General features: G+C 36.7%; 1 protein-coding gene and 1 long non-coding RNA gene across 2 annotated transcripts; both read left to right on the forward strand.

Annotated features, from left to right (window-relative positions):
• The first annotated feature begins 7,769 nt into the window (after positions 1 to 7,769).
• LOC130995686 (hydroxyproline O-galactosyltransferase GALT6-like) lies at positions 7,770 to 12,086 on the forward strand. The gene is made up of 7 exons (XM_057921074.1): positions 7,770 to 9,042; positions 9,452 to 9,681; positions 9,764 to 10,054; positions 10,155 to 10,283; positions 10,366 to 10,536; positions 11,272 to 11,379; positions 11,588 to 12,086. Exons 1-7 carry the CDS (start codon positions 8,193 to 8,195, stop codon positions 11,795 to 11,797), a joined length of 1,989 nt encoding a protein of 662 aa, XP_057777057.1. The 5' UTR covers positions 7,770 to 8,192; the 3' UTR covers positions 11,798 to 12,086.
• A 518-nt stretch (positions 12,087 to 12,604) lies between these two features.
• On the forward strand, positions 12,605 to 14,015 carry LOC130995687 (uncharacterized). Its single transcript, XR_009092243.1, has 2 exons — positions 12,605 to 12,986; positions 13,067 to 14,015. It is a non-coding gene; the product is annotated as an uncharacterized LOC130995687 (long non-coding RNA).
• Positions 14,016 to 16,407: the final 2,392 nt, after the last annotated feature.

Consider the following 16,407-nt stretch of genomic DNA (forward strand, 5'->3'; position numbering starts at 1 on the left):
TAACAAAAAAAAATGACGTCATTTCTACCAAATAAAAATGGTATTATATGTATAATCTTATAGCTTATTACATAAATAAACTAAAATTTAATACATATATAATTGAAAATTCAAATGTAAGTGTAAAAAAAAATGACGTTATATGTACCAAATAAAAATGGTATTATATGTATAATCCAAAAAAATGGTGTTATATGTAAAATAATTATTTTATCAAAGTATGCAGTCAAAATTAAAATTGAACACAAGCACCTGTATGAGTGTTTCCATAAAACTAGCTATCCCAAACTTGAAACATACAAACTTGGGTACAATCGGGTGTAACGTATAACCGGGTGTACCGTATAATCGGGTTGATCACACCCATAATAGTGTTATTTATACGGTTTGTGTCAAGATGTAGGTTCAAGTCAGAATGCGGGTCAAAGTTTAGGTGTGTGTTCGTTAATTTATTTTCAGTATGCCGCAAGTATACAATGTAGTTGCGATAAGTGGAAACAAAGTCATATCCCGCAAGGATTGATGAATTCAAACTTTTAAATACTATTAATAAGTTGTTTTCAATATATTTAGACAGTCAAAGTTCAAGAGTTATTGATAACTAAAACAAAGCTAAATTAAAGCAAGCAAATTAAATAACAATAACATAAACTTAATTAATAAATTGGAGAATGACTCGAAGGAAAGTTATCCTAAGGACTAGATTTCAATGGATCGTAATGAATTTCAATCTAAATCAATATTAATCTTGATATGACCCGATCTCCCCACTACGGATGACTAAAACAGTATATTACGGGTCATAATTGTCGTCCCCGGTCAATTTCTAACCTATAACTCCCATTAGCACAAAGGATCGATAAGCCCTCACACCCAACTCTCAACCTTCCGGTTTATTGAGATGATATGTTTCAAACTCCTAATCTATTATAATTATCCTCTCCCGATTTAAATCACAAATTAGAAATGCATACAAGGTGGCCAACCATTCATACAAGAAATAAATCTAAGGCTTGAAAAGATAATAAACACAATCAAGATATATATATATATATATATATATATATATATATATATATATATATATATATATATATATGGTGTGGTTCTAGAGAGAACTGCATTATTTTTTAGAACCATCAAACTAATGCATCCACTGTAAAAATTAATGCATTCGATGTTAAAATTAATGCACTCAAAAAACTTTAAAAAATTGCTCTCTTAAGGATTCGAACCCAGGATCTGTATTCATCCAACAAGATAATGCATCCACCGTAGATCTTGATGATCGAATGGCTGAAAATGGTTCTCCGTTCTTCTTTTATTTAGTGGTTCTTTCTTGAACCTCTCCATATATATATATATATATATATATATATATATATATATATATATATATATAGGGGAGGGCTAAAATAAAAACACTTCTTAAAATATAAAATATAAACAATTTTCAGCCCTTAGATCATCAAGATCTACGGTTGATTCGTAACCCTGTTGGATGAATTCGTGGTCCTGAGTTCGAATCCCAAAGGTAGCAAAAATTTATTTTTCACAATTTGTAACCCTGATGGATGAATTCATACGTGTTCTACATAAAATTCGTACATTGAAAAACGTTTTTATTTTTATTTTAAGAAGTGTTTTCACGGTAACCATTCCCTATATATATATATATATATATATATACCACTCCCTTAGATAAAGAATAAAGACCAAATCATATGCGTTGATTTTGCTTAATCTAATGGTGATCATTCAACTGATTAAGATTATTAATTTTTGGTTATTTTATTTAATAAAGGTATGTATGTAATTATTGCACTAAATATATCTAATAAAATTTTTTATTTATGGAATATCCGTTTGTTACGTGAATAACGTATTCACAGAACAAATGAAAATACTAATGTTCGTCGATATGTTCGTACAAAAACAAATGAACATACTAATGTTCGTCAATATGTTCGTATAAAAACAAATTAATGAACATACTAATTTCCGTCGATATTTTCGTATAAAAACAAATGAACATTCTAATGTTCGTCTATTTGTTCATATAAAAACAAATGAACATACTAATGTTCATCGATACGTTCTTCGAAATAGATCAGGTCCCAGAATGGGAAGAGAGGAATTTCCGGGATTTGTTAAATACTCCCTCCGTCCCATGAAGCATGACACACTTCTTTTCGGCACGGGAATTAAGAAATTGGTATTTTGTGTGTTAAGTGTGGTAGGTTAAAAGGTGAAAATTTGAATAAAGGGTAAATTTTTTGCCATTTTTAGAAACGTGTCATGCTTCGTAGGACAGACCAAAAAGGAAACTGTGTCATGCTTCGTGGGACAGAGGGAGTAAATGATAATCACCTATTTTTAATTACATGAAAAATTAAATCTGGATGCAACCTGGATCGTTGATTGAGATTCAATGAATGGCCTTGATTTGCTCTTTATTTTCTATCTAGGGGAGTGGTTGTCATAGAATGCAACCATATATATATATATATATATATATATATATATATATATATATATATATATATATATATATATATATATATAGGAATTGGTTCAATTGAGATTTATATATATTTTGAGATTTTGAGATAAATAAACATATAAGTACATTTTAATGAACTTGTCAATTAATTTTTATGAACGTGCGTTGGTCTGGGTCTGGGGTTCAATCCCTGCAAGTGGCGTATTTTTTAATAAATTAAATAGATTCATATGTTCATCAGTTATATTGATTACGTTCAAAGAATTTAATGATATGTTCATTTATCTCAAAATCTCAAAATATTTAAAATCTCAATATAAGCTAACCCTATATATATATATATATATATATATATATATATATATATAGGGTCAAGTTAAATAGAGAATGCTAAATATTTAGAGAATAGAGAAATCGTGAAACAAAAACGAACAGATCTACAAATTTAACGAACAGATCAATGTACCGCATGAACAGCAATTTGAACAGACGTATTTAGTAAAAAAAAAGAAAATCTCGCCACCAACAGGATTCGAACCCTGGGCAAATTGCTGTTCATGCGGTACATTGATCTGTTCGTTAAATTTGTAGATCTGTTCGTTTTTGTTTCCGATTTCTCTATTCTCTAAATATTTAGCATTCTCCGTTTATATATATATATATATATATATATATATATATATATATATATATATATATAGGGGCGCGCTCCAGTGAGACCCCCTATTTTTCGTGTAACATGAGTACAATGAATAAGACATATAATACTAATGAACAAAACATATATCTAATGAACAAGATGTATATACTGATGAAAAATAAAATTTAAAAAATTCGTAATGAATAAGACATATATACTGATGAATAGGGCCGTATATACTGATGAACAATGCAGTATATACTGATGAATAACAAAATTTAAAATATTCTGCTCCCTCCAGGATTCGAGCCCTGCGGAAAAAAATCACCTTCCAGATACAATATCAGCCATATGATTGATAAAATAAACGCACCAGATCGTGTCCTAGATCTCACTAAAATTAGGAGGTCTCATTGGAGCGGCCCCCTATATATATATATATATATATATATATATATATATATATGTTGTGGTTCTAGAGAGAACTACATTATTTATGAGAACGTGAGAACCATCAAATCTAATCACAGTAAAAATTAATGCACTCGCTGTTAAAATTAATGCACTCAAAAAAATAAAAAAATTGCTTCCATCATGATTCGAACTCAGGATCTGCATTCATCCAACAAGATGATACATTCACCGTATGTAGTTCTTGATAATCGAATTACTGAAAATGGTTCTCCGTTCTTTTTTTATTTATGGTTCTTTCTTGAACCTCTCCCTATATATATATATATATATATATGGTCGCATTCAATGGAGACCATTTCTTATATAGAGAATGAAGACCAAATCAAGGCCATTCATCTCAATCCAATCAATGATCCAGATTATTTCCTGATTTGATTTTTCATGTAATTAAATAATGGTTAATTACATTTATTTAATCCAAAAGGGCAAAAACGTCCACTCAAATCCACAAATTATGGCATCTGGTTGAACAAATCCCGAAAATTACTCTCTTCCAATTCTGGGACCTGATCCGTCAATGAACATAATAGGTGAACATTAATATGTTCATTTGTTTTCCTATGAACATATTGATGAACATTAGTATGTTCATTTATTTTTCTACGAACATTATCATGTTCATTTATTTTTCAACGAACACAGTACAAAAAAATCGATGAACATTTATTTTTTTTCAACAAACACACTACGAACACACTACAAAACATGACAATGAACATTATCATGTTCATTATATTTTTCTACAAACACAGTACAAAAATATCGATGAACACATGGAAAAAATCGATGAACAAGGGCGATAGGCGGCGTCCTCACCGGAGGAGCAAGGGCGGCGACGGCAATGTAAGATCTGAAAAAGGGAGGCGGCGGCTAGGCGGATTTGCGGTCGTTGCTGCCGCCGATCGAAGTACAGATGGGTGCATGAACTAGCGGAGCAGAGGAGGAAGCGCCCACGACGATTGGGGAGGCGGAGCAAAGGAGGAGGCGGCGGAGCAACAGGAGGAGAGATGGAGGTGATTGGGGAGGCGGCGGAGCAGCAGCAGGAGAGATGGAGGCGATTGGGAAGGTGGCGGGGAGGAAGGATTTAGAGATGAATATTGGAGAATGGCTGTAGTCGAGCCAGACAGAGGGAAGCAGGGGAGGCGGCGGCCTGCCGACTGTTTCTGCCGGCCGAAAAAGGAACCATGCGCCAGATCTGGTGGGGGCTGGACGGCCGCTGCTGCTGTCAGGGAGCAAGAGGGATGTCGAGGGAGAGAGAGAGGTTGGAGGAGTGAGATTAGGGTTAAATAGAAAATGACATGCTTAACCTTTTGATTATAAAATAAATGAAAATTAATAAATTTAATCAATTAAATTACCACCATTAGATTAAGTTAGATCAAGGAACCAGATTTGGTCTTCATTCTCTATATAGGGGAGTGGTCTCCATTGAACTCTCCCCTATATATATATATATATATATATATCCCCTATATATATATATATATATATATATATATATATATAGGGGAGGGCTAGAATAAAAATACTCTTAAGTGTATAAAATATAAATGATTTTCAGCCCTTAGATCATCAAGATCTACGGTTGATTCGTAATCCTGTTGGATGAATTCGTGGTCCTGAGTTCGAATCCCAAAGGTAACAAAAATTTATTTTTCACAATTCGTAACTCTGTTGGATAGATTCATACGTGTTCTACATAAAATTCGTACATTAAGAAACGTTTATATTTTATACACTTAAGAGTGTTTTTACTCTAGCCCACCCCTATATATATATATATATATATATATATATATATATATATATATGGGGAGAGCTACAGTAAAAACACTTCTTAAAATATAAATATAAACGTTTTTTAATGTACGAATTTTATCCAACAGGGTTACGAATTCATCCAACATGGTTACGAATTGTGAAAAATAAATTTTTGCTACCTTTGGGATTCGAACCCAGGACCACGAATTCATCCAAAAGGGTTACGAATCAATCGTAGATCTTGATGGTCTAAGGGTTGAAAATCATTTATATTTTATACACTTAAGAGTGTTTTTATTCTAGCCCTCCCCTATATATATATATATAACAAAGATGTCAATCCATTACATAAACCATGTAGTCTAATCCCTGAGATAAGGGATTTTAGCCAAACATTTTCATGATCAAAACAAATCCCAAGTCATTAAAAGACATAAACAAAGATATAAAAGATAGAGATTCATAGACAAATCATATAATGTTGATCTTCAATCATGAGTCTTGATGAACTCATTTCCAGATCTTCCCCCTTTTTCCTTTGATTTTGGTGTTGTTTTAGTGTGTGGAAGAGAGAAAATGATAGAAGATGGAGGCTAGGGTTTATTGAGAGGTGAAGAATGGTGGATAATCCCCCAATTTCCCCCAAAATGAAAGTGTAAATGGGAGCTCAAAAACCCCGTCTAGGGCCCAAAAAATGTCAGTTTTCGCATTCTTCTCGTGGTCATAGCCGTGACTATGACTAGGGATGAGCATTCGGATTTCGGATCGAATTTTTACCTGATCCGATCCGATCCGAAAATCCGAAATTTCCCTAAAATTCAATCCGATCCGAACCGTATTATTCGAAAATTCGAAAAATCCGATCCGCACCGAAAAATCCGAAATGTGAAAAAAAAAATTCAAAATGTTTAAAAAAATCCGAAATAGATGTCAACCTAACCTATTAGATAATTACAATCAAATTAAGGTCATAATTAACAAGCCATTAATTATAATCAACCAAAATGGGAGTATAGGGTTAGAATTTAGAAATATTTAACTATTTAAAAACTAATAATTATATATATATTGGTGAATTAGAATTGAACGGATACAGATTTAATCGGTGATTTGTTATCGGATTACGAATTATACCTAGTGTTGTTTGGAAAAGCGAGAGAGAAAAGCAAAGTTGAGAGCACGAGAATCTGATTGCTGTAGTATTATAAGTGAAGTAAGCGTAAATTACAAGGAGTGTATGCATGGCTATTTATAGATTACGAGCTAAGGGCAAAATAGTAAATTCAGTGCTAAAACATGCGCCTCGTATGATCAGGTGCATAGTAGTAAATTTGCTCCCAAGCGAGAGACTTCTCCGCTCTTTCGGTGATTTATCTGACGATGGCCATTCTTCTGACACGGGCCACTTCTCTGGCGTGTATGGCTTCTCTGACAGAGGCCATTTCTCTGGCGACACCCGTTCCTCTGGCGAGGTCCGTTCCTCTGATAAAGCTCATTCATCTGTTCTGTATATATTGCTCCTCATCATATATATTTATTTATAATATTATAATATTAATTATATTATAAATATAATTCGGATTTCGATTTTTTTTCGGATTTTTAAAGTGCCAATCCGATCCGATCTGAAAATCTGAAATTTGCTTAAAATTCAATCCGATCCGATCCGATCCGAAAATCTGAAAAATCCGAACCAAATTTTAAATTTCGGTTTGGTTCGGATCGGATACTCGGATTTCGGATATTTTGCTCACCCCTAACTTTGTCAACTGTGACAAAGGACCGTGGAGAAGCTGTTGCAAGGGCCCACGGTCATGCCCGCTGCCACGGGTGTAGTCTTGGCGATTTTGGAACAGTGGTCCGCGGTCGGGCCTGCGACCGCTATCGGGATTGTGGGCCATGTTGCTCTCTGAGCAGGTAACATGCTCGGCTTCGTTCTCCCTCGTCCGAGCTCCGATTTGACCACCGTTTGCGCTCACGGATTCGTATCGAACCGTACTTCGACCTTATGCTTTCACATTTCCACAATTTGATTTTTTTTCTCTAAAATCACACCAAATCTACAACCAAGCGTCAAATTTTCATAAATCTCAACACTAGGGTATAAACACGTATTCACAAGCAAAATACGAAGGAAAATAACAACAAATCATGTGGAATTAAGGTATGAAAATCATGTTTGTCAGTATGAATGTAATCTGATTGTACGATACATTCGATTGTACCCACCTCAACTCAAAATATTCAACCAACTTTAAAGCTAAACATCCCTTAAATAAACAGTAAATGCAACTAAAGAAAGCTCGACATCCCTTTCGCTTTCAAATAAAGAGTCAAAACAAGAATATTTAAAAAAGAAGAGCTTCAAGCTTCATGTGTTTAACCCATGAGACACCAGTCTCTCCAGCCATTAACAATAATTAAGAGTGTTGATTAATTCAACAAATCAGACAGTAGTCGATGACAGGTAAACGGCGTCGTTTACTACCATGACGCCGACGTGTGCCTCTTTTCAAATATTTTCCTCCTTAACCGCACTTGATCTGTTGCAGTTGCTACTCTAAACAAAAAATAAGAAAGAAAGAACGAAAAAACTTCATCTCTGAAGCCATTCTTTCAGCATTGGATTCACCTCTCCCACTTTGGATTATTGGATCGAATTCTTGTACTTATGAAATTACCTCAATACTATTCGGGGGAAATCGTTCTTGTATAGGAAATTAATATCTTGATCTGCGATTGGTTTCTATTAAGATCCAAAACCCAGAAATTTGTTTTTTGGGTTTTGTTAGTTAGTTTGATTTCCACGTAGAGATGGGTTTTAATAAGCGAGCAAAAATAGACTCGCTGATCTCACTGAGTCGACTCCGATCGATTCAAGTGTTCACAGGTTTGCTGTTTCTGTATTTGATTTTCGTTAGTTTTGAGATTCCCATGGTTTTGAGAGCAGGATTAGGGTTAGAATCCCCCGAGGCAGACTCTACTGTACCTCTTATTTCACATCCAATAATGAAAGCGGAAAATGATAATCAGCTGTCAAGATCAAAAGATAATGAAACATTGGTTTTTCGGGCGCAGGGGCGGAAAATGGGTGAGTTTAAGAATATTTCGGGTATGAATTTCGACGAAAATGCTTTCAATAGTGTGAGTAAAGATGAGTTTTCTGAGCTGCACAAGGTAGCTAGGGATGCATTTGCTCTAGGAAAGAAATGGATGGAGGATTTGAAGTCAGGAAAAATGCAGAGAGAGCTGGAAAATCGGACGACTCTGAATAGAACAGAGGAGCCCTGCCCAAGTTCGGTGGTGTTGTCTGGGGACGATTTGGCGAGGAGAGGGAAAATAATGGTGATACCGTGTGGTTTGTCGCTGGGTTCCCACATCACACTTGTTGGGACTCCACGGTGGGCCCACATCGATAAGGAGTCGAAGGCGGGGCCGAGGAAGGATGCTGGAGGGAGCAAGGTGGTTTCACAGTTCCTAATGGAGCTGCAGGGGTTGAGAGCTGTGGATGGGGAGGCGCCACCTAGGATACTGCATTTCAATCCTAGGTTAAAGGGGGATTGGAGTGGGCGTCCCGTGATTGAGCTAAATACCTGTTATAGGATGCAGTGGGGGACTTCTCAGCGCTGTCAAGGGTGGAAGTCGAGGGCTGATGAGGAAACTGGTGAGACGGTCTTACGTGGAATTTTTGTGCAAGTTAATTACTTGTATGAATGTCTGGTCTGGTGTTCATTTTCTATGGCTTTTAATATTTGTTGATGGCTGTTGATTATATGGATCTGTGGTTTCAATTGTTTATACACTGCGTGATTGTGGTTTTCTGCCTTGGAATAATGAAGGTGAAGAAATTGATAGTACCTATGACATTCTAGCATTGTGTTACACGTTCAGTTAGGTAGCTCCTACAGTTGTTGAATTGTTAATGTTGATCAATTGCTTAAGAAAATCTCAGAAGTATCCTGCTAATATTATGCAATGCTTATGCTCTAAAAAGTTAAGTATTTCCTGGATCATCAAATTGTGGTTTTGCCCTGCAAATAATGTGTTTTTTTTACTTCTTCAATTGAATGAAGTTGATGGACAGGCGAAATGCGAGAAATGGATTCGTGATGATAGTGGGTCTGAAGAATCAAAGGCCACATGGTGGTTAAAAAGGCTGATTGGGAGGACAAAGAAGGTCACCGTTGATTGGCCCTTTCCTTTTGCAGAGAACAAGTTGTTTGTACTTACCCTTATTACTGGTTTGGAAGGGTATCACATCAATGTAGACGGGAGACATATTTTATCCTTCCCATATCGTCCCGTGAGTACTTTTGTCTAGTAACTCTTTATGTGGAGAAGTTCTGATGTATGTTGACATCTCAAAGGCTGTATGATGTTGACAGGGTTTCACTCTCGAGGATGCTACAGGGCTGTTTCTCAATGGGAATATTGACGTTCATTCTATAGTCGCTGCTGCTCTGCCTACTTCACACCCAAGTGCTGCCCCCAGGGAGCATCTGGATATGTCTGTTAAGTGGAAAGCCCCGAGTTTGCCCACTCAACCTGTAGATCTCTTTATCGGCATCCTTTCTGCTGGCAATCATTTTGCTGAGCGGATGGCTGTGAGAAAATCTTGGATGCAGTATGAGTTAGTCAAGTCTGCAAATGGTGTCGCTCGCTTTTTTGTAGCAGTGGTAAGTCTCCATAACAGATGGAAATGTCAGTTAAAGTGTATCCTATACGGAAGCCTTTATTTTAATGGTCTTTTTGTTTCTTAAATTCACATTTTGGCAGCATGGCAGAAAGGAAGTGAATGTAGAGCTCATGAAAGAAGCAGATTATTTTGGTGATATAGTCATGGTGCCTTACATGGACAATTATGATCTCGTTGTACTGAAGACTATTGCAATTTGCGACTATGGAGTGAGTCTGTGCTATTCATTGTTTCAGATTCTTTCCCATTATCCAATGATCTTCCTATATCATTCATGTGTCTGGTTGTTAGGTTCACTCTGTGGCAGCCAAGTATATTATGAAATGTGATGATGATACATTCGTAAGGGTAGATGCTGTTATGGGGGAAGTGAACAAACAAAGTGATAGAAGCTTCTACATTGGAAATATCAACTACTATCACAACCCTCTACGGCATGGTAAATGGGCCGTCACTTATGAGGTACAAATATTGTGTATCTTCCCCCTACAGCTATATAATATGGATCTTGTTTGTAGTCTTTGAGTAATTACATGGAACAACTTTGTCACCTTATTATTTATACTTTTGGCTTCTTGTCTTAGAGTCAAAATGCACATGCTATTTCTTTGGTAGTAGATGCTTTGTTTTTGAATTCATCTTTGCTTCTATATGGTTTAGTCTTTTCACTATTCAAAGTAATGTATGATAATCAACTGAACCTGTAGACACATATTTTCATCTTCTTAGTGTACAGGTGACACCTACTTGCTACCCCCTTCAAATATAATGTATTGGTATCTGGAATTGTAAGAGGCAATTCAAAGTAAAACTGGCCAAGTCGCTATGGTCCATCTTCAGGACTGAAGCTGCTTTTTGAACTATGTCCTTTTCTTATTTTGTCAAGAAAAGCACCCAAACCCTTAAACTAGTTCTTCTTTAGGAGCTCTTATGAAAAGAACTTTCAAGGTCATTCGATCGATAATTCTGAAACCTAATTGTTAATGTTCATACCAACACTTCATATGTTTTTGGTCCCAACTCTAAATAATCAGATTAAGATATTAGGTAATTGGGCCTTTTGGTTTAAAAGAAGCTGTTCTTATGTTTTTTTAGTTGAGTTAATTATAACATAGAAACTTCTAATTTTGAATGAATTGAGTAAAGGTCATCTTCGCTCGGGTTCAATTAATCAAATTCTGTGAAAATTGGTTGCAGGAATGGCCGGAGGAGGTGTATCCACCCTATGCAAATGGGCCTGGTTATATTCTGTCATCTGACATAGCAGAGTATGTAGCATCCAATTTTAAGGACCATAAACTAAGGGTGAGTAAGCTTCCGGCTTCCTTTAACAATCCTCTGTATGTATGTTTGGGGTTTGGCATGGTTTGAACGGCAAGTAATGGCTGTGATTGTGGATTTGAGTGTATGTCCTGCACCAGATACTGTGGTTTCAATTATACACTTGCACGACTTTGCTGTTGGTAGTTCTTGATGTACTGACTAAATCTAGCTTTTCTTTCATCTGACTCAGTTATTCAAGATGGAAGATGTTAGCATGGGGATGTGGGTTGAACATTTCAACAGCTCGAAGCCGGTTGAGTACGTCCACAGCTTGAAGTTCTGTCAATTTGGATGTGTTGAGGGCTATTATACTTCGCATTACCAATCTCCTAGACAGATGACCTGCTTATGGGAAAAGTTGCAACTTCACGGAATACCCCGATGCTGCAACATCCGGTGACCCCTTGTGATGATGATGGACTATTCACAACATGGTGACCTGTACATAACCTGAGTACCTGAGCCTTGGAGTCGTTTACGCTATTCTTTTCTAGTTCATTCATTCCCTGATCCACCTTGTTTCAGGGCCCCATTTTTGTAATTGTTCTCATGTACATTAGGAGTATGTGAAAGTAATATTAACTACCCTTGTAGTTGATATCAGACATTGTAACATTAACACTAGAATTGTGATGGACTTACGCTGCCAGTATGCCTTATTCCACTTATACACACGTTCTATTTTTCCATTTTCCTTAGCAAAGCTGACCAGATTAAGATGTCAGACTAGATGTTGGCGATTTGATATGCCTAAATGGTATCCTCTTGAGAAAATCAAATGTTCGATTTCTGTGAGATATTATTCTCGGTGCTGGCTGTATAGCTTGTCGTGATGTTCTTTGCTAGTAATTTACAGGAAAAGCTAAGAGATGGTTTATCTAATTATGCTGCTTCTGTCTCTGAAATGTTGCGTTGATTGACGGTGACATGTTTGTTTTCCTTCATCTGGTTGTATCCGTGCTTAAATGAACGCATAATCTGATCAACTGAAGCTTTCTTTATATTTTCCTTTGAAGAAGCAGGTGGAGCGTTTTCTGGAGTGTCCCGTGACTGATCGTCTAGTGGGGATGCAAATGATACCAGAGCAAATGGTGGACGGTGAACTTTGATGGAATTTGGGATAAAGAAAGAACATTTGAGAAGAAAGTGGTTTCCCTGAGTGGTGGCGCTTTAAAGAAGGAATATATTCCATAAGGTATTATTGTTGCATCTTATTTTTTTATTGCTGTTGATTTCTTGAGGCTTGAAACTCTACTTTTTGCTAGCTGTGCTTCATATTTTGCTATTATCTTGACCCACAGTTTCGGGTGAAGAAGAATATGGATGGTTATGAGATAAAAGTGGAATTCGACTTTAAAGTTTCGTGCTTTGGGAACTGATCGAATGATCGGAACTTTTGTGAGGTTCATGTGAAGATGACTGACTGCTTTTTGGGATACAATTTTGTTTTATGAGAATATTGCAAATAGCAGCAATTCTGTCCATTTTCCTCTCATCAATGGATTATCTTGTAACTGATAAACAGCAAACACGTAGCGATGTTCTTGATTGAATAGTAGTACAATATTTGCAGCTAATAGAAACATATGGTAAAGGAATTCAACATCTGCCTTGCATCATCTTTTTCCATTAGAAACGCAATTTACATCAAACTGGCACCCCTTTGCAGAACTTGTAGAGTTATTCAAGACAACGGCTGACAGTCTAGACAAAGGCCAGCGTGACGAACCATGCGAAGGCGAGGAGTGACAGGTCCTCTGCAAGTCGCAAATAGCATGTCAGTTTCAAGGAACAATCTAAATTTCAAGGTAAAACAAACTACTTCTTACCGGCTTTCCAAGGATTAAATCTCGAACCATGGCTCCACGATCCTCCATAGAAACAATCCGTTGTTCTGTTCAAGCCATCGGGGCAGTTGCAAGTGAATTCCTTGTCCGGGCTGCTCTTGTATCCGCAGACTCCGCCACTCTTCTCACAGGTAGCGCACAGTGTCGGATAATCATTGTTGTAGTTGAACTTATACTTGATCGCGATCCCATATTTCCATCCCGCGGGGTTAGCTTCTTGACCGTTGAATCCATACACTGCTGAGTAAGAAGTGCAGTGCAGCTTCTGCAGGTCCATCTCGAAGGAAGGCCCGAGATCTACTGGCGTGTAGACACAGCACGTCGTGATTGGCAGGCTCAGCCTGCCTATGGCCTCGCAGGAGTAGAGCAGGCTGCAGATGGAGCCACCCTCGGAGTCACACATGGGGAAGGTGGTGTTGCTTCCACCACTGTAGACCGGCGAGGAGGCCATAGAGCAGTCGAGCAGCGCGAAGACTGTGCTGTCGTGGAAGCTGAACGGGGCGTCCCAGTCGAGGCCGAAGCCTTTGCTGGGCTGAGTGCAGGAACAAGTTGACATGGTGGGGTCGGAAATGTACATGACTTGGTCGCTGTAGTCGATGGTGGTGACGGTGTAGCAGCCGGTGTGGGTGGTGAACGTTAGCTGCTCGCCGCTGCAGGTGACGTAGGGTGCAAAGCGCGGACTGCCGCAGCCGGCGCCGGTGCCGAAGGGGTACTTGATGGGGAGTACACCACATGTATTTTGGCAGGTTTGGGATGAGACTAAGTTGGGAAGAATGATGATGAGGAATGAAGAAAGGTGAGTGATGAATGAGTTCTTGGCCTTCATTGTGAGTGTAGAGAGTAAGAGGGCGATGGAAGGAAAAGTAAGTGCAAGGCGAGGCCAGTTGTTGGCTTGGTATATATAAATGTTTTACGGGTCAAAATTTATACTATAAGATTCGAATTTAAATATAATTAAATTTAAATAAAGTTACAAATATACCATTGAATACACAAGCTTTTGTATATTCATGGATCATGATAATGCTTTTGTCATATGGTGTAATAAAGACATTTAGAGAAAGTAATTTAAGTTTAATAAAAGAGTAAAATGTATATGGAGCCAAAGGTAAACAAAATGGAAAGAGTTATACATGTCTGACTAATTAAACAATGAAATTGAAACATGAGCTTCTCCGATTCAGGAACAAGCTCTAACTTTTGTCATTGTTGTAATTCTAATAGAATATATATGTGTCATTACTTCAACTATTTTTAGTGGATATTACTTTAATTTAATTAATCCATATAAGTTTTAGAATTGATTTACAATTGCAGACTTTTTTTAATCCCATGAAAGTAACGAGTCTTATATTTCAAAGTTTTTTTTCTTTATTTTCGTTTTAAATATTTATAAATAAAATCAGAAATAAAGAGAAAAAAAAAATTAAGATAAGTTTCATTAATACGACACCGTAAACAGTATTTGTAACCAGTTTGATACTCGTTGGCTACAAAGTAAAAACTGAGAAGAAAATCAATTAATTATTTGAATTTATATTTTATATATCTATCGGATATTCTTTTTTACATTAAAAAGTGAAAAATGAAACGAAAAATAATAAAAGACTGAATATACGTATACACATAATTTTATTCATAGCCTTCATTTTACTCGGCATAGCCTATCACTTAAAATAATAATAATAAATTATTATAAATTTACAATTTTACCCTATAATCTATAGTCTCAAATTAAATATAACTAGCCTCCAAACAAATTCCTGGGACACCAAAGAAACGGCAACTCGCTCTCACCGTGGCCGCCGTAAATATTAAAGCTTGATGTGACTGAGCCATTGTTGTTAGCGGCGGCGCTGGAGCCGTTGAGCAGCGGCGTAGGAGAAGGGATTGCTGAAGTGGAAGCCATTTTTGGGAAACAAGATTCTGGGAAAGGAGAGAGGGTGAAGAAGTGATTATTCCCTAACAGACTTTTGCTTGGTTGAGGTGGGAGAGCTGAATGGAACTGAGAACAAATTCTAAACGGGTGATCTCTTTATCACTCTGAGCCCATGTTTGGTTGGATGTTTTTAGAGGTTGGAAAGGGAATCAAGTAATTGAATCCATTACTTGTTGTTTGGTTTGGATAATGAGATAATCATTACCTGAGGGTAATCCAATCACCCAATTTGTTACCCCTCAAAATAGAGGAGAAACAAAAGAAAGAGAATCTCTTACTAATGTTTCATTTCCATTGTTAAACCAAACACTCAATAAAAGTAATGGTTATTATTATCATTCCACTCCATTATTTGACTCCATTCCCTTTTCATTCCTCTACTTGAACCAAATGACTACTGATCCTAAATCAATATGTAGCCCATGATTTTGGAGGCAATTTTCGGATCCAAGCTGAAGCTTTGGATCCTTGACATCACTACTTGAGTAGCTTCGTATGTGTCCATGGTGATTTGTGCGTGTGTGGTACTCCCTCCGTCCCACTCCAATAAGCTCACTTTTTCTGGGCACGGAGATTAAGAAAACTTATTTTTTAATAGAAAAGTGGTGTGGTCCACACCAATTAAGTACACTTTTTTTTACTTAGAATGGAAAATGAGTCTATTGGAGTGGGACATCCCAAAAAGGAAAACGAGCCTATTGGAGTGGGACGAAGGGAGTATATTAATTTTTTTTCTATTTTCTTTCTGAATTATTTTGGAGAGAGTGAATTTGGAAGATAGTAATTTCAGTATAACTTATTTCTACCGATTGATGAGCGGGTGTTCACCGGATACAATTGAAGTTTAGCATTTGAATCTTACAGAAACAATCGTATACAGATTAATAAAAATTAGTATTATATTATTTGGAGGTTATAGACTATGGAGTAAAATACTAAATTTATAATTATTTTAGATGAAGGGCTAAGAGCATGAGTAACGCATTACTCGATGTCTTACTCGAACTCGAGTATTGCACTCGAGTAGGCGTTGCAAGTGAGTGCTCGAGTATGCACGAGTAATTTCTTTTTTTTTTTTTTTAATTCTCTTCTCCTCTTTAAAAATTTCTTTATCCTCTTTAAAAATTAAAAAAATCAAGTAGGCTATCAAGGAACCCCAATGCAGCACTACCTAATCAATAACACAACCACTATCAAGGAACCCCATTGCGGAGTAAAATGAGG

This window comes from Salvia miltiorrhiza, chromosome 7 (assembly GCF_028751815.1).
Source record: "Salvia miltiorrhiza cultivar Shanhuang (shh) chromosome 7, IMPLAD_Smil_shh, whole genome shotgun sequence".
NCBI lineage: Eukaryota > Viridiplantae > Streptophyta > Magnoliopsida > Lamiales > Lamiaceae > Salvia > Salvia miltiorrhiza.